General features: G+C 35.1%; 1 protein-coding gene across 3 annotated transcripts in view; it reads left to right on the plus strand.

Annotated features, from left to right (window-relative positions):
- The window catches only part of HBS1L (HBS1 like translational GTPase), an 85,555-nt gene that overhangs the window by 3,177 nt on the left and 57,859 nt on the right, over positions 1-24,519 (plus strand). Inside the window, exons 2-5 of one of the 3 annotated variants that reach the window (XM_032407837.1) lie at positions 940-1,005; positions 9,034-9,162; positions 9,668-9,862; positions 11,101-16,587. In XM_032407837.1, coding sequence (XP_032263728.1) covers positions 940-1,005; positions 9,034-9,162; positions 9,668-9,862; positions 11,101-12,572 — 1,862 coding nt within the window. In that variant the 3' untranslated portion in view covers positions 12,573-16,587. The other 2 variants (XM_032407836.1, XM_032407838.1) reach the window with 2 other exon arrangements.

Here is a 24,519-nt window from a genome sequence, read left to right on the forward strand (position 1 = left end):
TGGGATTCCAGGATCATGACCCGAGCCAAAGGCAGATGCTTAACCGACTGAGCCACCCACCCAGGCGCCCTATATTTACCTTTTTTTTGCGGGTTTTAGTTTTAAATTGTTTGATTCATTAATTTATAATAAAAGGAAAACTAATTTACTTCCAGTCATGTGCCAGGTAGTTGGCTAAGACAGAGCCTTTCCCTGAAGGAGCTTAGAGTTTCATGGAATGAAACAGATATAGTGCTTTGAAGACAATCAATTGGAGGAGTGTGTGAGAGAGTGAAAGTGGCAGCGGGGCTTGCCGCTTTACCAGAGTGGTCAGGGAAGATGTATGCAAATAGGTGAAGTTTTAGCTGGAACCTTAACGAGGACAAAGAAACAGCCTTAGGAAAATCTGGGCAAAGTGCTTATTTTAGTCAGTAGGAAAAAAGTCTAATTAGCATGAACTGAGAGCATAAGGGAATTTAGGATAAGATGGTTTTTATAGAAATTAACTAGCTCAACATGAAGAAAAACTGTTTTCATGGTCTGATTGTATACCCTGTGCTCGTCAGTTGTATGGGAAATAAATGCTTTGGTCATAGAAGGGCACTTGGTGAAAAAAATGAATGGATGACTTATTACAGATTCTAACACTGGAGAGACGATTCAGGTTTGTGGTCTCTGGTACTATCATTTTTTGATCACATGCAGTGAAAACTTGGAAAATTTTTAATAAAATTCAATTAGCTTAAAAGCTGCAGAACTATTTTGTATGTCTATGAATATAGAAAGTAAGTATTTACTTTGTGGGTAAAATTTTTAGAATTTTTTGGAAGAGTAGACATTCTAAGCTCCTTTAATTTTGAGGGAGAGTTTAGTTTGGAGAGAATTCAGATGCTTCCTTGTTAATAACTAAGAATATAAAAAGAACTTGTGAAAAATTTATCTCTTGTGTTTTTATTTTAGATTTTGAAGATGATGATCTCTATGGCCAGTCTGTAGAGGATGATTATTGTATTTCACCATCAACAGGTGACTTTTAAAAAATAATTTGATTTCCATTATTTGGGTGTTAAAAAATGTTAAGTATTATTGTCATTCTAGGATTAGAGTGTTCCATAAGACTATAATATTATGTAACATTTAAAAAGATGATGTCTTTAACTTTTAAATATGTATAAAATCATTTCTTTACCCATGAATAGAATCTAAGTTTTAAACATTTGAAGAAAACTTTGAAAACTATGTTTTTTCCAATATTTTTTGTAACTTGCAATTAATCTGAATTGTACCGAAATGGTAATTTAGTCCATAATGAAAATCTAGAACTTCTGAAGGTGGGTAACAATTAATTTTATATACTCAGGAATCTCTTAAATCTTAGAAACATTGAGGTGTTACACATAGACTTCCCTTCATACAGTACTTCAGTTTATCTACCATTAAACAGTTTGTTAAATAAACCAAAAATATATAGGTTAGTCCTCCTGGAGCCAGAGTGATTTAGAGTTCACATTCCTGTAGGACTCCACATCAGAGCTGCATCTCCTGTCTTACCCACTGAAAGAGTTCTTCTTTGCCACCATATAAAGAAAACACGAAACATTTCATATGTTCTTTTCAGTAAAGACATAGTCTTCGACCAGACCTTTTCTCCTAATTTCCCTAACAATATATTTGTCTTTAAATTTCAGCCTACTCTATAAATAGTTGGTTAAAATGCCCTGCTGAATTTTACTATGCCACAAAAGGGTAAAATTAAATACAGTTAGGTACAACATAAATGTAATTCACAAAACTCATTTTCTGCGAGTTTAAAGGCTTAACACAATTAACATTTGTATCAAAATCCACTTTATCTTTAATACCATATAGTCTATGGAGCTGTCCTGTACCCCTGTGCCTGCTTTAATCACACTTTTAGTCTCTGAAGACCAAATATGTGCCTTCTGACTTCTTAGAATTCCTTTTTTTGTAAAAAGCATAGATGTTCCACAAGTTGTCTTAGCACCTCTCCTCTTCCTGCTATCTCTTATCCTGTTACTTGTTCCTCTGAAATGCATCTAGCTCTTTATTTGTACTTTTCTCATTTAGGCTTACTAATCGAGGCCTTTCCTCTCTTGCTCTAGTGTTACACTGTTACCAGTCAGGGTCCTGTTAGGAGATGGAAATTGCACTGGTTATTTTGTCAGAGAGAATTTAATACAAGAAGTTGTTAACCAGGTTTTAAAGAACAAAAAAATGCAAGAAAGGCAAGCAAAATATCAAGGAGGTGGTGACTTCAGGAAGCATTTACCTAGTTCTATAGGAGCAAATGGGTGAGGTCAGGCCCAACCTTTTAGAAGCTTGTAGAGGTCCTCCTTGGAGTTGGGGCTTAGACCTGTGAGAAGAGGGTTCTGCTTTGCCTCTGAAATTCAGAGGAAGGGCTATGGAATGGGGACTCAGCCCTCTGAGGAGGGGGATACTGCATGGCTGGTACTCGTGTTGGCAAAAGGACCCTGTGAAGCTGGGATTCAGCCTTTTGAAGAGGGAATTTTCTGGTCATGGTGTCTGAGGGATGTGGATGGGGACACATGGAAGCTGGTTCTGGGAGTTTTGGGCAAACTGCTCACTGGTACTAATTGCTGTTACTGCAGCATGCAGTGTTGCAGGGGCAAAGGGGGCTGCACAAGAAGCAAAAAGGAAAGGAGCTTGTGTTTTCCTCCCCTGGCCTTCAGTCTCCCTTTAGCATCTCCTCTGTTGGCTGATCCTAAAATGGAGTCAGCTGTCGAAGAAATGAACTTCCTAGAGACTGCAACCCCAGCATCACAAAGCAGAATAAAGAAGGCTGGGTTTGAAGCTGAGAGATGGCTTCATCAGCATTCCTTAAGAGCTCCTTATGCAGGGGTACAAGGCCACATTTTGTAGGGATGAGGAATAAAAGAAATTTCATTTTGTCCAAGGAACCTCCCAGACACTTGCCATTTTTATTTTTATTTATATTTATTTACTTATTTTTAAAGATTTTATTTATTTATTTGACAGAGAGAGAGACACAGCGAGAGAGGGAACACAAGCAGGGGGAGCGGCAGGCAGAGGGAGAAGCAGACTCCCCGCAGAGCAGGGAGCCCCATGCGGGACTCGATCCCAGGACTCCGGGATCATGACCTGAGCCGAAGGCAGACGCTTAACGACTGAGCCACCCAGGCGCCCCGACACTTGCCATTTTTAACCCTTGTGGGCTCCTGTAATAATACTGTCACAGTTGACGAGGTGATACAGTGATAGCTGGTAGCATTAACTTCATCACTCATATTGTAAGTGGAATAGAGAGCATGACATGCTCATGAAATGAGAAGATGATGTGGGTTTGATAATTAGATTGGAATTTTTAAAAAATCCCTTCTACATAGTAGAGACTGGATTGAAGGTGGTACATGAATGGATATTCATAGATTAGTTTGGAGGTTATTATACTAATCTAGAGATGGGGATATTTGACGACAGTGTTCTCAAAATGTGGTCCATGTGCCATTAACATCACTTGAGAATTTATTAGAAAAGTAATTCTTGGCCCCGTTCCAGTCAGAAACTCAAGAGTGGTGCACAGCTACTGTTTTAACAAGCCCTCCATGGTATGTTGATGCTTGCTTTGTGAATCATTTGTTTAGGACAAGGGTGGTAGCATTAGATTTGGAGATAGATTCAAGAGATAATTATGGGAGTTAAGGTCTACAGGATTTAGAAATTGCACAAGGGTGGGAACCTTTACAGAGGGAAGAACTACTGAAAGACATCTTAATCTTGCAGGTTAACACATTGATTTATCTGGGCTTATCTGGATAAATCATGCTTAATTTTGTGTTACGAACTGATGGTACACCAGGTCAGACATTCTGAGCGTGTTTTTCTGAGATTTGCACTCATGGTCTAGCTTTCTTGAGGTCAGTTTATCCTTGTGTCTCTCATAGCTCTTCATGTGTGTCTTGTGTGTGGTTCATATTTAGGACAGTTTTGCTCTTTGAGTTACTTTTGTACACTCCAGGACGTCAGTGACATTATTATTATTATTATTTTTAAAGATTTTATTTATTTGACAGAGAGAGACACAGCGAGAGAGGGAACACAAACAGGGGGAGTGGGAGAGGGAGAAGCAGGTTTCCCGCTGAGCAGGGAGCCCGATTCGGGGCTTGATCCCAGGACCCTGGGCCCATGACCTGAGCTGAAGACAGACGCCTGACGACTGAGCCACCCAGGCGCCCCGTCAATGACATTATTGAAGCAGGAGATACAGTTAAATGGTTTTGAGTTTTTTTCTGTGACAAACTGTATTTTTAACAAAAAACGTGGTTTTGGATTTTTTAATTTTTCAAAACAGTGGTATTAGATCAGAAACTTCTCCTCTTTAGTGGTATATTTTCCAAGTGATTTTCAGTAAAAAAATGAATAGTTTTAGAAGGATCCTCTCTGTTTTTAAACAGCCAGTGTCATTGAAGAGATGATCATATTCATGGTCTTAATGAATTTTGATAATTGAGTGATTTTATCAGTTATTGGAATTTTTAAAAAATTCATCAGCACTTGTATTTTTTTAACTCTGCTAAGCCCAGTTTCCGTGATGGAAAGGTGATTTCTAAATGTTACAGCTTTTTTTCCTTTGGAAAGATTGACTTTTCATATTGAATATTGAACATATGTCAAGGAATTGGGGATGGCAAAAATAACCTATATGTATAACTTTATTTGAACAGTTATGGGTTTTGTTTTGCCTACTGAAATTAGAAGTGTTAAAAGATAAACTGAAGCATATTGAAATTTTTAAGAATTTATTTGAGCAAACATCAGTTTGAATCAGGTAGCTCCAAACTGGAACTTTGGAGTTAGAGGAGTTAGGAGTGCTCTACTGGAACAGAGCTAGGGGCAAGGTTTTTATAGGGAAGATGGAAACAAAGCAAAGAAATTATTTGATTGGCTGTAGCTTAAGGGTTGCATTATTTGGGAAAGCCTAGTTGGCTTTCGTGATTGGTTGTTCCTGATTGGTTGTTACCATTTACAGTAATTGACTTTGGCTTCGTGTTCTGTTTGTCATCAAGGCATTGGAGCCACCTCAGTCAAAAGGCCTCCAGTGGTTACTTAAACAATAGTGATCCTTAATTCAGTCCATTCTGACTCAAAATCTTTATTGAGCATAAGTTAACGTGTAAGAAAAACCCTATTCTAGGTAGGTAGCATGTTAAAAGTCCTCTTCAAACATGCCACAGTGGTTTGTGGGTGAATCTGGTGGGTGAAGCCATAGTCCTGCATGAAGGAGTCTGGGAAGGAGGGGAGATTGGACTGGTAAATTTGGGAGGACGAATGGCTTTCTTCAGCGGAAGAAAATAGTGCTTGAGCAGTGGCCTCTATGTGAGGCTTATTTGAGAACACTCACACGATTAATGTAGTTGCAGCAGGAGAGAGGACTAGGAAAGGAAGTAGGAGGCAAGCTGTGGAAGGCAGTGTTTAATTGTAGGTGTGTCATGTCAGCTTACTGAAGGGTTTTGAGTGAGGGGGCCGTATTTTTGGAAGGGAATTGATGATTGTACAGAGTGGACTACGGGGGGACTTGTCAGCCAGTGTTTCCTAATCTTCGCTGATGATATCAGTCAGCTAGGAGACATTTTAAAAATACAGATTCCCTGCCTCATTTCCAGCATCACTGAATCAGAACCTCCAGGGCAAGAAGTCCAGACAGCTGTGTCATTAATGAGTGCCTCTTACATGATTTTTATTTTAAGGTGTTAAGGAAACAATTTGGAGCAGTTGTAGGAGTCAGGTTTTGAATTCTTTGAACTTTTATGTTTGTTAAACTGCCTTAAGTTTTAAAAGTCACCGCGGGTGTCCCAGTTTTTCAAAAAGCATTTCCATCAAAGTTTGTGATTTAAATTTAGAAACGAATAGCATTTTATATTTACTTTTCTCTCCATTGCTTTTTTTCTTACTCTTTTATTGTATTTGTTGCCTTTTGGGCTTTCATTTCAACTTCAAAGATTTGGACTGTTTTTCCCCACTAGTAGTTATTTTCTTTTTTTCTTTCTTTTTTTTTTTAAAGATTTTATTTATTTATTTGACAGAGAGAGACACAGCGAGAGAGGGAACACCAGCAGGGGGAGTGGGAGAGGGAGAAGCAGGCTTCCCGCCGAGCAGGAAGCCCGATGTGGGGCTCGATCCCAGGACCCTGGGATCATGACCTGAGCGGAAGGCAGACGCTTAACGACTGAGCCACCCAGGCGCCCCTAGTAGTTATTTTCCCTGGGGAATTTGTCTACCCTCCTTCCCTCCCCACTTGCCAGCAAATCTAGCCAACACTGCTTCCAAAACAGTGGCCAAAGTATAGGTTTCTGAGTTGGATTTGTGTGTGGATCGGGGGTAAGGAACCCTCCACCCCCTCTGGAAAAAAAATAGCTCCTCTGAGGTTGAGTTGCAGCCTGGATATTGACAACTTCTTTTTCCTGTCCAAATTTCCTAAGTGAAAATTGTTGAGGGAAATAATCTGATTTTTTCCTCACTTAATTTTTGATTTTTCTTGGGGTTTTTCTCACAGGTGAAAGCTATCAGAGGAAGTTGGGGAAAGTATATTTGTTACTTTTAGGCTAAACTGAGTAGTTTATTATAGCTAGGAAAATAATTTGTAAATCACCAGGCACAAAGTGACCCAGTTTACTTTTTTTAGTACTACCACATTTTATTAAATCTAAGATGCCACAGAATGTAAGGCATATTGTAATTTTATGTACCACTTAAAGTAAATCTCCTGTCAGTCTAAGTATTACATAATGTTGAGATGCCATTTGACTGTAAGACACATCCTCATTCTGAGATTTTAACATGAAAATAGTGGTCATCTTAGAGAGTCTCTTCCGTTTAGCCATGCTGAATTTATAATAGTGTTCTATTCTCCTTGTACTAGAGGGGGCTACATAGGGAGAAATATATACAGCGTAATATGTGTATTCTTGAAAAACCTTATGGTCTTCAAAACTGTATACTGAAAATAACAGAATATCTGGGAAAAAATAGGATCATGACAGATCAGTCAGCCTGTAAAGTACTAGCAAAAACAGTAATCTTAATAAAAATGCTTGCACATTTGAAAAGATACCTTAACTTCCTGATAAAGAAATATTCCAGTAAATATAGGAGTTTAAAAAGAGTTTGAAAAAAGGTAAAAAGCTTAATAGAAATGTGAGAAAGAGTTGAACTAATGAGTAATGTTGCAAAGGCAAATGATCACAGATCTTGGAGAGCCAAGCAGTATGCATGCACATAGCAAGACACAAGTCCTCCGAACTGAGCCGAGAGGAAGGCTGTGAGTCTCTCTGGCATTGCAGTACCATTATAGTTACAGTGTCATATTCTAAGGTGGGTGTTACTTTGTACCTGCTGCTATAAGGTGATGATACTAAACATTGAAGTGTTGAGGGAACAGAAATCTCATAAACCAAAGCACTTGAATGTTATACCCTCATCATTCTCCTCTTTACTATTTGGTGTGAAGGTAACATGCCTTATAGCAGAATAGATTGAATTCTCTCAGCTGTTCTGTAGCTCTCTTATTTGTTCTCCTTGTCCAAGATGTCTTCTACCTCTTTCTCAGTTTTTCTGATGCTTTTACCTCATTTTTTAGAACTGTGTCAGTCTTCAGTGATTACTTAATCTTCTGTGCTTCTGTGGCACTTGTTATCTATACTACTCTTTTGGCTTTTATTTATTTATTTATTTATCTAAAGATTTTATTTATTTGACAGAGAGAGACACAGCGAGAGAGGGAACACGAGCAGGGGGAGTGGGAGAGGGAGAAGCAGGCTTCCCGTCGAGCAGGGAGCCTGATGTGGGAAAGTGACCTGAGCCAAAGGCAGATGCTTAACGACTGAGCCACCCAGGCACCCCCTTTTGGCTTTTAAAATACATCATTACGTTTTTCTTCTTTGCCTTTCCTACTCATCTGTAAGGCCATCGTTGATTTGTTCTGTGCATAGGTAGCCCTTATGCTACAGCCTTCTGTGTAAGCCATAGTATTATCTAATGTCTGTTTGTATATTATTTATATGTAGTAGCTATAAACTTTGGATGTAGTTTCCCTTTCTTTCACAGATAGTGCCTTCTTGAAAACATGAACAAAAGTTAAATGTAGGAACACTAAGCTGTAGACTTGAGTGTTATGTGCTCTTCCAGAAAGCTAAATAATATAAAATCCCTAGTAACACCTTGCCTGTAGAATACTATATTAAAATTTTGATCTTTCTTATTCTTTAATTTTATTTCTTCACAATTGAGCACAGTCTCTAGGAACTGAGTTCAGTGGGCACCCAGCTGACGTGGAATAGTCAGCACTTTGGGCGTGTGTGATGATTTTCTCCTTTGCTCACTTGTATTTTATTTATGATACTCAGGCATATATTTTCTTTCTTCCTTTTAATGAAATCTATAATACCAGCTATATATTGAGTGATGACACGGCTGTAGAGTGCACAGCCTGAAAGTCAGGTAGGTATGTGACACTAGCATACAGTGTAGAGAGCGTTGGACTGAAAGTAGAAGTTGTTCAAAAGTTAAGGCCTATGATTTTGGTCAACTGTTGGGTTCAGGCCAAATTAGCAATTCTGGGAAAGTGAAAATGAACTTGTTTTTAGTACTTTCTTAATTATGAAAATAAGCAAGTTTGGTACGTGGTTTGAAATATTTGTTCCAAAGAAGAGAACGTTTTGCATGGAAGATGGAATAGTAGGCAGGGATGAGGTGTTAGGAAAGGTAGTGTTTGGAAACTGTGGCGAAAGTCAGCTTGGTGAAGGTGTTGGAGATAGGAAGAAAGAAGGAGGATGATTGCAAGAGGCCAGTGAGTAGTTACTAAGGACGTCTGCGCAGCGTATGGTATGTTTTGTCTTCGTTCGTTTTTGTCATTATCCGTTATTATAGAATGTGGGTAAATGGCCATAGGTGGTAGGTCAGAATCTTTAATTTCTATTTTAACTTCGGTGGAAAAAAAAAAAAGACTGACTGGGAAGTGGCTGTGCTACAGCATTCTTCCATCATTTTCTGTTCTAGCTGCTCAATTTATTTACTCACGGCGCGACAAACCTTCACCTGTTGAGCCTCTAGAAGAATACGATTATGAAGATCTGAAAGAGTCCTCCAATTCTCTTTTGAACCATCAGCTGAGTGGAATTGATCAAGGTATAGTAAAAAGTAGTTTATCTGTGCTACATGTGTGAAAATGATTGATGATCAATATACCAGAATTTATCAGGTTTATTGTGATTGTTCCTAATAGTGATTCTGGGTAAGAATGGTACAAATGTCCCTGGTATCTTCAAGGGAAATATACATTTTATTAAGTATATTTTGCGAGGAGTGTATGGTTAACTCTGTGGTTGAAAAATTGGTTGTGTGGCTCTTATTTAGTAACTGGAATTTTTGACTGAGATCTTCATTTCCTTAGGAGAGAAACTTCAGTAATTTGTTTTCTTTTAGCAATATTTATTTTTTATTGTTTCATGAGCTCTAATAGGGAAAGATAGGTATATTGTGGATAAAAATATAATCATTACAAATAATTTTTGCCAGGGAAAGAGGAGAGTTGGACATCTAATACAGTTTCAAATCCTTTTTTTGTTTTGTTTTGAAGATTGAGGGTTCTTTCATGGCATCATTTCAGACTTTTAATTATTTTCTGTTCTAGCTCGTCTTCATTCATGCCTTGATCACATGAGAGAGGTACTTGGAGATGCTGTGCCAGATGACACTTTGATTGAAGCAGTTCTGAAGAACAAGTTTGATGTGCAGAAGGCTTTGGCAGTGATTCTGGAACAAGATAAAATGCAGAATTGGAAGGTCAAGAGTGAGGGAGCAATATCTACAGGGAAGATAGCAAAAGGTATGCTTTTACTTGTTCTCTTTTAGTTGTTTTACAGTTAATGCTTTAAAAGAGGCTTTGATTTGCTTTAGCTGTTTAGAAAAATGGGCAGAAAATTGTGCATGTTACAGGAATCCTGATGATCATCAGTTGATTTTCCCATTTGTGAATTTTTAAGCTGAGTGCTTTGTTTTCTTCCCTCTGTTAAAGCTTGTTTTTTTAATTATTTTCCCGCTTCTTTTTTAACTTTCAAGATATAGGGGAAATAAAATCCGATAAAAACAAGACAAGACACTTGTTGCTTCTTGTCAGTAGCTTAGAAAGTTTTTTGATTGTTGTTTTTTTTTAACTCTGATGGCTCAGGAAATGGAAATTAATAGCCAGACAATTAATTATAAAAATGCCTTTATGTTTATAGCATTTGTAAATGTATTAGTCTTATTTAAATATTATAAGTATCATAATTATACTGTTCTTGCATTTCAAAGCCAGATCTTTAATTTTAAATTTATAAAATTTGGGGTTATTTCTCGAATTTAATTGGCATAAGAAGGGAACTGAGGTATCTTTATAATAATTGGTACGGTATCTGCCAGTAGGAGCATGGTTATTTATTAACTGGGTTGATATTTCCTGTATCGTGAGGCCTAGATTTTTACCATAACAAAGTTGTATGCAGTCTGTTACCATGAAGTAAGGGTGGTTTTTTATTTTCTATTTAAATTTTAAAAGAATTTTGATGGGGAGGCACTTGTAACTGACCATATGAAAATGAATCTATAATATTTTATCTTTATTAATAGTTTTTTCCAGAAATTACAGAATGTTATTTGTTTGCTTGTTTTTAATACATTAAAAATATAGGAGAAGATGAACCTAGTTCCTTTCATTGGTCTTTTAGACATTTTGAATTTGACAATTCTGACGATACTTTAAATATGTTAAATCCTCACATTATAAAATTTGTGAAACTTAGAATATTGACTAACTTGGTACTTATATTTGTATATATCAGTGAACAAAGTAAGAAGGTCACTTTAGATGGTTAAAGGAAGGTAAAATTCCTTTATTATTGTTTTTTTAGAGTGTTCACTTTTTATTAAATAATGATCAAATATTTGATCACTTTATTCATGTTATAATCAAAAGAAACATTTAGTAATTAAATGCCTCATTTCATGTTTCCTTTTGGTTGCTGTGACTGTCTTCTGCATATGTCAACCTATTCATCTGAAAATTAATGGCTTTTGTAAGGTAAGGAGTCTTATTATCTTCCTCTGAAGTTTCAGCTGATAATGTTCAAAGCTCTTGTCCTCAATCCACAAACCACTTGGATCATAGTAGCAAATCCTTTGATTTTTCTGGCCCAGTAGCAAAATCTGGATTATATCCTAATTCCTCAGTTGTACCAAGTCACTATTTACTCCATAAAAAAAAGAAACTTGACAGACCTAAAAGTGAAAAGAAACTAGAATCATGTAAGTTAACAAAAGAGCTGTCACCAGCTGACCTAATTGATGATATGCCAAGAGATTCTTGTAAAAGTCAGCCATCAGTCAGATTATCAACCACAGATAGTCTGGAAAGTCTATTTTCAAAGAATCTAGGTGCTGATATGTTAAGACCTCATGAATCTGAATGTGTTTCCAAAGATGATTCTTCATTCAAAGAAATACCAGATTTAAAATCCTTAATGATAAAGAACATAACACCTAATAACTCTTTATGTACTCAAAATAATTCGCTACCTGATTTGCAAAACATTCCAGTAGAAAACAGCATAGGAAATTTAAATGATCATTTGCTCTTAACTAGCTCATTGGAAAATACGGCTCATGATAATTTAAATGCTAGTAAAATGACTGACGTTGAAAGTGTTTCTTCAGTTGAACAAAGTGCCAAGAATTACATTTTAAAAAATGACAGTTTGCAGTTTTCCCAGTGTGAAAGTCCATCCCTAGCTGAACTATTGCAGGAGCACAAAGAAAACAATCCGAGCCAGTGCTTTACTTTATCTGATCTTTGTAACCAGTCATCTTCCAGTTTCACAGATCTAAGTTTGGGATCCTTTCCCCTGTCACAGCTAGCAAATCGGTATCCATCTTCGACTGGAATATCAGAATTAACAGGATCTCTGTCATCTTTGGCATTTTGTAAAGCTTCTCCTACAAGAGACCTTGAGAATTTGTCACTTTCTGATTTGATTGCAGAAACAATTGATATAGACAACTCTCAGATTAAGAAGGATTCTTTTAAGCTCAGTTTATCTGAAATGAGGTCACCTGGAATAGATTCAAATATTGATCTTAGTGTCCTTATAAAAACCCCTGATTTTGTTCCAAAACATGCGGTAGACCAATCAGTTGCTCCAACATCAGAAACAAAAGTTTTAAGTTCAAAGTTAGGGAAAAGCTTCAATTCTGCTAAGGATAATAAGAAAACCAATAAAGGCCCTTTGACTAGGAAACCACCTTTTTCTCTCTCGTGGACCAAGGCCCTTGCTGCTAGACCTTCAGCTTTTGCTTCAACACTGTGTCTTCGTTACCCACTGAAAAGCTGCAAGCGACGCACCCTTGACCTGTATAAGACTTTTCTTTATAGTAGACAAGTTCAAGACATAAAGGACAAAGAAATAAGTCCTCTTATAGCAATAACACCATTTGACTTCAAATCAGCATCTCCTGATGACATTGTAAAAGCTAATCAAAAGAAAGCTTTCACTAGAGAATAGTAACAAAAGGAAAACTTGATAACTGTTGTAGAGCTTTTGTTTTAAATTAATTTAAAGTCTTTATAGAATTACTTTATATTATGGGATTCAAGTTGTGATTTTTATATTAAAATTGTCTTAAGTCAGTTGATAGCTTTAGTTGATACGATTTTTGCACTGAAAAATTTTTTTTTTTTATTATATCTTCTTTTGGTGATAACTGGCTTTATTTAAGTTGATAGCCTAAAATGGGTATATGTTTACAAAGTGCATTTGGAAACTTGATATTGTGAAATCAAACCTCTCAGATATTTTTGTTTGAGGCATTCAACTTTATAAGTTTTTACAATGAGACATTTTCTTTTATAAAGTATTTTTGTGCTTCGTTCTTAAATGAAAATGCCACTTGGGATTACTAAAGTTTAGTGATAAAAGATTTTTCTTACGATACGTGGCATAGCGTAGGTGAGATGTAATTATATTTTAAAATATTAGTGATATCATTCCCATTCATTATTTTTCTGTAGGTGAATATTTAAAATTTTTCTATTAAATTTTAAAATTCCTGACTTTTAAGAATATACTGTGGAGGTTGTTGAAATACATTTTTTGATGATAATAAAATGAAAATCCTTTAAGGGACCATGTATATACTGAAGTTGGATTAATACATAAGTTATTTTTATACATTTTCAAAACCATTTGTCCTAAATGCACACTTTAAAATAAATACATAGAAAGTGTTTTCAGGTATGGTTGCATGTTGTTTGAGCAGATAGTTTTATCAGATCTCTTACCTTTTTTTTTTTTTTTTTTTACCGTAAGTAATGAAATGTCGAGTTTTCCTCTTTGATACTGACAGCTGTGTATACTCCACTGACAAAGTTTCAGCAATGGTAGACCGAATAAGAGCTCTTCTAATTGCTAGAGCAAGTATGTAATTCATACCTTAAAGCAGTGGTCCTTAGCTAACAATCAGAATCACTGGGGGAATTTTTTCAAAACACAGATACTGTGGCTTCACTCTAGACATGGTCAGTCTTTGAGGGATGGCATTTGGGAATGTGTATTTTCAAAATAGTCCCTAGGTGATTTTGATGTGTTACTTTTACTTGAGAACCACTGCCTTAGGGGAAGAAATCACTAGTATGAGAGGAATTACTAATGCTAAGAATAACATCTGACCAATGTGAATTTACACTTCATAGTTGCTAGTAATCAGGAGTACCAAGGAAAATTATGAATTAGGAATTATAGTCTTTTACATTAAGAGTTTGCTGATAGTGTATTATTAATATTTCTTGCAGGAAAAAATAGTGTCTAAAATGTTATTTCTTAATGAAAATGAAGTAGCTGGCCTTTTCCCAGTAAAGAAATACTTTTCTCTGGCAGCTACTTCACTATGCTTTTGATAATTATTTTTTTTTTGTATTTCTTGTTTCAGTTTATTTTCAGAATGACATTCCAATATTTTTAGCTGTGTATAATGTTTTTATATCCAGTGTTTTGGTGGGAAAACTTAAGCCAGAATTATGTCTTCATTGTTCTTGACCACTTTTTCATGATGTCTTCAGGTTTTGTTTTTAATTGCATATTTCAGTGCACATCATGCTGATGTTTAGGAGATCATATAAATCACATTATGTTTTATGGCCGATTTTAAAGTTTGGATTATCTCAACTGCTGATTTTGTTTTCCTACTCTTAAACCTTGATGAAACATTTTAGTAATTTTACAAAATTAGTATATGACTCATCAACTAGATTTATATATGGGTTAGTCTCCCACTTAGAATTGAGTTGTATTCTATGAGTCTCTTTGGAACTGACAATAATTCCAGATAGATTAAGTGTTATGCAAGTGGTCCACTTTGCACATGAATCCACAAATAATACTTACTTAACCCATACTGAAATTGAACAGTGGTACTATTATTTTACCTTCTTTTACAACAGATTTTCGAGCGGAAATACAATACTTTTAAGCCATATAGTAGATCTTGTAGAGTGAACTAGGTCTACTTTTATTGACTGATTAGGATTGTAACTACCACTTAAAAGATTATTTAGGGGGAAAAACTATGTTGCAGAATGATAGGGAAGGCAACAATTTTTAAATAGGTCTCCCTCTTTCCCTTGTCATGGCTACTGGTCCGTCAGGCACATGCATGATATGGCCTTGTTGACTAAGGAAGTGTCACAGTCTCTGAGATTCAGAGAGTGGAACCAAGAAGGCCCCTTGCCCCTTCCACCCTTGGCTTTTGGCCATTGATAAAGAGATCAGTGCCTGTTTATGGATACCATTCCCAGTGACAATCATTGCTTGCACTAAGTGCATATTCTGCACCAACTGCTGGTTGTAGACTGACTGCTGTCTTGGTAGCTCAGGTATGCTAAGAGTTTTGGTTTATTTTCTAATTCCAATATCAGTTTTGTGATGCAAAGCCATTTTTATTTGCATTATGATCAAGTGCATTAATATTTTTCTTTAGGAATGTAAATGATACTGTAATTATATTCTAAGTGATATAAAATACAAAAGACATTTAAAATTACTATTTTTGCTCACTTTTTTTGGTCTTTAAATGATCTAAATGATTTAAATAATTTAAATAATTCATGGCTGTTTTGTCCTTTTGCATTCTAAAGTCTTTGGCTCTTTTGGTTATGGTTCTTCTTTCCATTAATTGCCAAGAACTAGGGTTTCACTTGTGTACATAACACTTTGTTTAACTTTTCTTTCTTTTTTGTTTTACCTTTTTCCTATTTCGAGTTTAATAATTGGCATTCTAACCTCTTTTCGGCTTTGAATCCTTCTTTCTTGAACTTTTCTTTTGCCCTTTTTTCTTCTCATATAAGTAGCAATAAATATTCCCAGTGTGTTATATTTCATGTTTAGTATTCAAGTGGCAGGTCATGCAACTGATTGTCACACCAGAGATAAAACTAGTACAGCGCTTTTCTTTGTATGTGAAAGGAAGCACTGTTAAGATAAACACAGTTAGAAGTAATGAGTTCTTATGTGATTATTTACCTTTTAAATTGACCCTGAATTTATATGTGGACCGTTACAAATAAACAAGTACACAGTTACACGTTGAGGAAGAACTATGTATCAACAAGTTTTTTGTTTTGTGTTCCTACAAGTGTATATTGGTTATAGAGTCATTTTTGTAGTAGACTAAACAGTTTTTTGTTACTTATATAAACAAAGAGAATGTTGACCAGACAAGGAAGGGTTGATAGTAATTTCTTTACTAGTTTTCTTTTAAAATTATATAAGGCTCAGTGTATGCAGTTGTACATTGTATTTTTAATTTTTAGGGTGTAAGAGACTTGTCATTTTGAGTGTATATATACATTTTTGTAAAAGCTACATTGAAATAAATGATAATTCTGAGATTCTCTTAAATAAGAAAACATCACAGTTTATCCATAGGGATTTTTTAGATAAGCTTGATCCTTCAGAACGGAATTTCAGTAATTTATGCTGAAGGTATCTGCTTTTATGTTCCTGTAAACAAATTAAAAACAAAAAAAGAAACTACCTGGTTGTAAAGAATTTCTTCTAAAATATTTGTCACTTAGAATTCTTGCTTTCCAGAAGGTAGAATTTTATATATGTTTACCTTGGGGGACTTAACATACCATGCTCATGGGGACCATTTTAAACAGCGAAATAACCAACTAAAATCATAATGTGAAAAATGTGACACTAGATAGAAAAGGGTGTTATTTATGGTGTGAGAGCTGAAATAAGAAGGCAGAGTATCTTATCACCTTTTGACCTCAGCTGGGACTGTGCATATTGGGGGGTTCAAAGTTTTTGCTTCCCTGCACTTGTCTGGGCATGATTGCAAAAGTGCCACACATAGTGATTTTGGGGTTACTACTACATTTTAGTGAATAGGTGAATTTGCAGATACGGAAACTGTGAGTAATAGGGATGGATTGTACATTTTTTGACCCACTATTCTCCATCCTTGTTGCTACTTTACCTTTTTTTTTTTTTTTAAGATTTTATTTATTTATTTGACACAGAGGGGGAGAGAGAGGGAGAGCACAAGCAGGGGGAGCGGCAGGCAGAGGGAGAAGCAGGCTTTCCGCTGAGCAGGGAGCCTGATGGGCGACTCAGTCCCAGCACCCTGGGATCATGACCTGAGCCGAAGGCAGACACTTAACGACTGAGCCACCCAGGTGCCCTGCTACTTTACCTTTTAAAGGCCATTAGTTTGGGGCAGAATTACTGAAACATTTGTCTGGTTTCTTTACTTCTTGGGTTATTTCGACCAAAACACGTTACACATTACAGCCAGAGTAACTCTTCCAAATTTAGCTCTAATTTTCTGTCCTCTGTATAAATGTTTTAAATTGTTTTATAAGACCTTTTAGGAACTGGGTTCTGTTCATGTGTAGCCCTGCCCCCAACCCACCCAAGAACAAACCCACCTGAGTTTTTTCTGCTTCTGTATAGTGCTTTGCCCCTCCACCGCCTCCTTTTCTCCCCCTGGCTAATCATCCTTCAGGTTGTAGTTTATATATCACTTTACTCCCAATCCTGGGGTAGGAGAACCTTCATATGCATCCTAGTTCACTGTATTCCTTTTATTACCATTCCATGTAAAATTACAACCTCCCTCCCCAATACATATAGTCCCTTTCCCTTGTAACCCTGCTTTATTGTTCCTCACAGCACTTAAATATCATCTGACATTGTGTGTGTGTGTGTGTGTGTGTACACAGTTATTGTTTTACTGTCTGTCTCGCTACTGAACCCCATGCCCCCCATGCAGTTGCTATGGGTGCAGGGATTTTACGTGTTCATTGCTGTCTCCTCAGCTTAGAATATGTCTGGCTCATAAATATAGGAAAGGGTTTAAAGTAAAAAGGGAGTGTCACTCTTAATACAGTCCCACGTTCTTGTTCCCTACAGGAAACTGTAAATGAATCTGTAAAAAAATCACTTCTTTTTTATTACTCTTCTAGAAACTTTATTTGCATTTCACTTATATGGACCTACATATGTATCTTTAGACAAATGGGAAGATATGTAACATTTCTATAAATGTACCATTTACCAAAGCATTTTGCAGATCTTTCCTTACCATTTATATAGAGATCAATCTCATTCTTTTCAAAAGCTGGTGTAGAGTTCCATAATAGGGTTGTACATTAAACAGCCCTTGTCGATACTCATTTTTAAGTGTTTTCAGATGCTATTGCTAATGACTCCAAAATGAACATCCCATGATTTTAGAAGTTGAATTTCTAAGCCAAAAAATATATACTTTACATTTTTGATAGCTACTACCTAATTGTCTTTAACAGAGGTTGTACTGATTTCCTTCTCACAAGTTTGTCAGTGTTTCTCTTCAGATTCTCACAGATATGGTTATTACTCTTTTTGGTATTATACCAACCTGATAATTAGAAAATATTTTTTCATTTATTTATATATCTTTAATAGAGTAAAGGTAACTGCTTTATTGTGTATTTAAATCTATTTGTATTTCTTTTTCTTGGAACTGTCTATTCTTAATCTTTGCCCATTTTTCTGCTTATTATCTTTCATAATGACTTTTAGTGTGTGTGTGTATACAATACAATGCATGTATTGTATACACACATGCATACATACCACATGTATTTAAATGTTAAAGAAATTAGTCCTTTGTTATATGCATGGAAAATACTCTTTCTGATTCCCAGCTTGTCGTTTTTATAACAGAATTTTAATTTTAATACATTCAAATGCATCGATCTTAAAGGTTTTTGTTTGAAAGTTCTGTTCCACTACAAGATAATTTTTTAAAACATTATTCATTTTTTCTAATACATTTGACATTTGACAGATTCTTCTACTTTTTTTTTAAACACCTTTGAATCTTTGATTCAACTGCCATTAGGGAGTGAGATAGGAATCCAGTTTCTTCACCAGCATCTTTTATCTTTCCAACAGCTGGATTTGTAATGGTATCTTTTGTTGAATTACATATCCCTTTTCTTTCTTAACCTTATTTCAACTGCCATCTTTGACATGCACTAAGTTCTTCTCTATTTTGGGACTCTGCCATTCCATTTCTTTGTCTTGTTTTATGCCAGTACCAAATTTTAATTACTGTAGCAATTATTACACAATTTTGATTATGTTTTGTAGGCTATCTTGTTTCTTCTTTCCTTTTTCATAGTTTCCGTGAGTTAGCTCACTTGATTATCTCACTTGGAAACAGCTTGTCAAATTTTCTGAAAAAAATCCAGTTATAATTGTTATTGAGATAGTTAATGTTACCAGAAGCTTTGTGGAGAAAATATACTGTCTTTATAGATGGCAAAAGGCTTTTGACATTACATTATTAAACATTAAGCTTTATTTAATAGATTTTCTAGTAGACTTGTAATATTGGAACGATCCTAGTTGTTCATGGTAGATTGTACTTTTAATATGATGGATTTTATTTGCTAATATTTTATTCAAGATTATTCCATCTATTCATAAATTTAATTTGCAGTTGTGTGTGTATGTATGTGTATATGTATGTGTTTGGGTTTTGGTTTCTCTTTGTGATGGTTTTATAGAGTTTCAAAGAGCATTGAAATTATTCCTTTCATCATAGGATTTATCTTTCTCAATATTCTAGGGTCAGTTTGAATGTTTTGTTTTTCTTAGAAAACCATCTTCATCCGGGTTGACAAATATATTTGTTTAGCATTATAGCAAACATTGTCTTATTTTTTTTTTTTTTTAGATTCTTATATGCAGTTAAATCTCCATTCTTATTTTATTTAATTATTTTTGGTAGGTTTATTTATTTAAGTAATCTCTACACCCCACATGGGGCTCAAACTTAGGTCCCCGACATCAAGAGTTGCATACAGGCAGGCACCCCAGTCGCTATTCCTCCCCTCTACTTTACTCTTCCCCTCTACCTGTTTTTTTTTGTCTTTTTTTTTTTTTTTAAATTACCTTTGTTTTATTCCCTGAAGATTGGCTCCTGGATTAATAATTAGCTGTACTGGTATTTTTTTCATTAAATTGTGAGTTTATTTGTTTATTACCAAATTTGTTTTCCTTTTTTTTTCTGCCTTTGTGAGTGGAACATTTAACTTAAATGCATTTTTAATTCTTTACCTTAAAAGTTAATTTTAATTTATGAGATTGCAAAGACAGAAAAATTCAGAAAATAATGTAGCAATCACTTGTGGACCCATCATTTAGTTTCAGATCTCTCTCTAAGAAATAAATTGTTAGATTGGAGTCCTAGCTCCATCCTTTCCTTATTCCTCCCCACTACCTTGTAGTAGATATGCATTGTTCACATTCTGTCTCATTTACTTAGGTCTCTGAAGTTATATTTTTCCTAGGGATACTGCATTTGCTGTGGCTCATGGATTCCTTTAGAATCATTGTTATTTTCTGGGTTCTTTTAGAGTTACTGTTTCTGGATAATTCACAGTTTTGATTTTGATTTCCTTTTTAAGCCAAGAACCTGAAAGAATTTTAAAATTTCCAGGTTGTGGGAGTTTTGTATTTGTTTTTGTAATGACTACTGGTTTCATTGTACTTTTACCAGAGAATGTGGTCTGTGCCCTTTACTTATTGAAGTATATTGAGGTTTTTCTTTGAGGCCCAATGTAGTTTTAGAATGGTTTCATAGGCACTTATCAAGAGTATAAATTCTGTCTGAAGAATACAAAATATGATGCATTTCCGTTACTTTTTTTGGTTAGTTTTTTTTTTTATTTTTTAAAAGATTTTATTTATTTATTTGAGAGAGAGAGAGCAGGAGTGGCAGGGAGGGGCAGAGGGAGAAAAAGAGGGAGAAGCAGACACCCCACTGAGCAGGGAGCCTACGGGGGGCTCCATCCCCAGGCCCTGCGATCATGACCTGAGCCAAAGACAGAGGCTTAACTGACTGAGCTACCCAGGTGCCCCTTGTTAATTGCTTTTAAAATTGTTACAGGGTTCAGTATTCTTACTTAAATTCGGTTTTCTTAATTGGTGGTTATAAGCTGAGAGAGGTAAGTTAAAATATAATAAGACCCTTGCATTTTATATTATCTTACTACTTACAGGTTTTACCCTATTTTTGATAGATAGAGATACGTGATCTTCCTGTGGACTCGAAGTTTTCATTAATGTAAAGTTCCTCTATGATTTGTTTTATGCTTTTTGACTTAAATTCAATTTGCTTAATGTCATAATTGCTGCTTTCTCTAAGTTCTGTTTCTTCATACTTTTGCTTTCAGTGTCTTGAATCAGTTTGGTTTAGTTGTGCCTCCTGTAGCTGTGTATAATTGCGTTTGTCAGAGACTTGTAATAGGGGAGTTTTTCTCATTTATGGGAATGATAGGATAGATAGAATGCTTTCTGTGGTGTGTGGTCTATATTTTGATTTGGTATATACTCTTTGATAACTTGGAGATTTGTACTATCTTTGTAACATAGTAACATACTTCAACTTTTTAAATTTGCCAACCCTAAAAGGTATGTGTTGATCTCATTATGAAAGATGAAGAAATTAATTTATACTTCATCTCCACTCTGTTTCTCTTTTTTGTTTATATTTTAAGTTCTTATTTATACCTTTTATAATATGTTTAAACTTCTACTAACTGAATTATTAACTTTAAACAGTTATTTAAGGAGTCCTGGATTTAAAAGTTGAGCTCAGCAAAGTTACACTTTCTCATACTTGCCCCCTCTCTCTTTTTGTCCTATATTTTTAGTCATATTATTTATTGGCAAGATTTATAGCATTTTTATTTTATTCTGTATTCAAAGTTTCCTTAATTTCAAACCAACTGTAGTTATTTTAAAATAGATTTCTCATGATTAGACTTCTATTTGTATAATTTGACTTTGACATCTGGTTTGACAGATCACCTTCCCCTCCTTGCAAAATATTCATGTGTGAAATAACTTCCCAAATTTTCGAATATATGAAAGTGATTATGTGGCCTATATTTGCATGACAGATTGACAAATAATGGTTTTGGGTCCCTCTTCCTTTTGTGGAGGGCTTTGCAGACATTGCTGTACCATTTTCTAGTGTTGTATGTTGCTAGCTAGTCTGATTCTGTTGCTTTTAGTTTGGTCTTTATTTCTCTAGTATTTTTCCCACCCTCTGTATTTCTGAGTTCTGCAGGCTTGTTTTCCAACTTTTTCTCCTGGTGCTTTTATCATCTTCTCTTTTATCCTTAGTGTTCTCTTTCTCTCTCCTAACCCCTCCCCCCCACCATATGTAGGTGTGTGTGTGTGTGTGTGTGTGTGTGTGTGTATGTTTTGGGAGAAAAATGGGATAGAAACTAGATATTTTTTCCTTAAAGCACTTGATCAAATTAAACACTCCCTTTTCAACTGTAAAACTAGACTGATTTGAGAGACTCATGAATAAGGCAGACATTGTATCAAAGATTTAAATGCTTAGGTATAATTATTCCACTATCCATATCAACTTGACTTGATCATGACATACCGCTGAACAGCATAGAAGGAAATCTGTTTCTCATTTAGAGAATTTTTTAAGTTTTTGTACTTTTAGAATTTTGGAATGAGAACTTAATACTTGTGTGAAAATTAGCCTTTTATTATGGTGTAATGAATTAAAACTCTGATGTCTAAAATAATGCATTAAATGTTGATGTGTCTCCTTAATTCGGATAACATTTTAGTTCATTTTGTTAACGTGTAATATGGAAAATCACCAATAGCAAATATAAATGACCTTCAAATGGGTTATTGTCTAATTTTGTTATACATTAATATGAGTGGACTGCTAAAAGAGCATATATTTAGGGAGTAAAATCCTGGGACAATCTTTTAGTTTTCTGATGGTATTTTCCTTGCTACCTTAAATCTACCAAGAGAGAAAACTCTCTAAAACTGAGTAACACAGACTCTTTTTTTTGTTGTTACAAAAACATCCAAATTGAAATACATATAGTAGTGTTTGAAAGGAAAGTTCTTGGCAGAAAAATCTTAATATTTATCTTTAGAATTGTATAATTAGTCAACCTAACTTGGAAGAAAAATAGCTTTTCACACAATGGATATTATTGTGTGAGGTGACGTTTAACTCTTTAATGGCTGTTGGGGCTTTTTCTAACATTCGATTTGTTTTTTTTTTTTAGAAAACTAGTTGGCCTAAAAAAAAGTAAGCATTAAGAAAAATAGTTGGTCTGCAAATCTGGTAAAGGAATCGTACGTAATTTAAATTTAACAGTTTTTACAGTTCTTAAAATTGATATTTCCATTGCCTTACAAATAAAGTGGGCAGTAATTATTTAAATTAATTAGATCATTCAAAGAACTGATTGTTTAAAAGTGTTGGAGGCTTTGGATAAATATATTTCAATAGTGTACTTCACAGTTGAGCTACTGTTTTTGGTACAGTTTGTCTTAAGTAATACTGGCTTGCCCATACTGTTTAGAAATCTATATTCATTTTCCTTTCCCTTTGAATATCATCTTGTTTGCCCTTCATTGGGAAAATAAACTCTAATTTTACATAGTGAGGTTGTATTTTCTAGCATCGCTTTGCTAGTTTTATAGTATTAATACTCTATTAACAGTCTTCGTATAGTATATCTGTATTCTCCTGTTTGAATGTCTGTAAAATATTATTTCTAACTATACTCTGATTTTCGTATGGTTGAGTCTTAATGGTAGGTTGTTCACTAGAGAAGGTACAAGGAATTAAAAAAAGATAAAAGCAGAGTTGTAAACGCGCCTGCAACAGGATCGTTTTTTTTCTACTTCTTTATTGTGCTGTATTTGTCTTTTCAACATTACCTGACTAAATGGAAGAGAAAGTGACATTAGATTTTTAGGAGATGCAGCCTCCTCTTTCTTCTCGGGTAGAGCATATTGTGAGTGTTTTATCCTTGTCCTGAAAACAAAGCCCAGTTTAAATTTGAAAAGTCTGTATTACAAAGAAGACTTATTAGTATGAGATGTTAACGCTTTTATATGAACTTTTAGTAGTGTGCTTAAAATACATACTTCAGGGCGCCTGGGTGGCTCAGTTGTTAAGCGTCTGCCTTCAGCTCAGGTCATGATCCCAGGGTCCTGGGATGGAGCCCTTCATCGGGCTCCCTGCTCGGTGGGAAGCCTGCTTCTCCCTCTCCCACTCCCCCTGCTTGTGTTCCCTCTCTCGCTGTCTCTCTCTCTCTCTGTCAAATAAATAAATAAAATCTTTAAAAAAAAAAAATACATATTTCATTTTACTTTAATCCTTTGTTGTAAGGAGTTTAAAATAGGCGTATTTAATTTAAACTACAGTATTTTTGATGTCCCTTTAAAATATCTTTTTCTTTGAAAAACTTTTTCACTAGTTTATCACTAAGTAATTTTATTCAAGCAATTAGAAGAATTTTATACTTGTACAGAAAACTTCAGAAGTAATTGACTTTCTGCTTTAAAATTACGTGGGCTTTTGAAAGGAAGTGGTTTATTTCACTGAGAAACTCATCTGGTTCAGAATGTTTTCAGATAGGTCTTAAGATTCTCTTTGTATGTACACCTACACTGGAAAAACTTCAACACTAATTGCTTAATTTAAAAATAATTTGCTTTAAACTCTCAAAACAGCTTATCTTCTTGATAGAGCCAGGACCATATAAGAACTGCATGAATGCTAAATACGGAGTTTTCTCTTGGGCCTAATTACTTTTTTTTTAAACCATAGAAATAATAATCTGATTACAGGTGTATACTTTCATGTGTCATTCCTAGGCAATTCTTTTAGTATGTTTTTGAGTGCCTAATGTACGTACATACTAAGCATTGCTAAGTACTTCAACAAGGAGTAGAGTGGAGGCAAAAGACAAAATTCATTTTAGCCAGTATTTAATTTTCATATTCATTTTTGTCAGAAAAGCATGTGGTAGCCATTGGAGACATAGATCTAGGTCACAGACTTTCCCGTGAAGCTTTATAGTAGTTCTGGTATTCTCTTGGTCATCAGGAG

This window comes from Phoca vitulina, unplaced genomic scaffold (genome assembly GCF_004348235.1).
Source record: "Phoca vitulina isolate PV1807 unplaced genomic scaffold, GSC_HSeal_1.0 scaffold9, whole genome shotgun sequence".
NCBI lineage: Eukaryota > Metazoa > Chordata > Mammalia > Carnivora > Phocidae > Phoca > Phoca vitulina.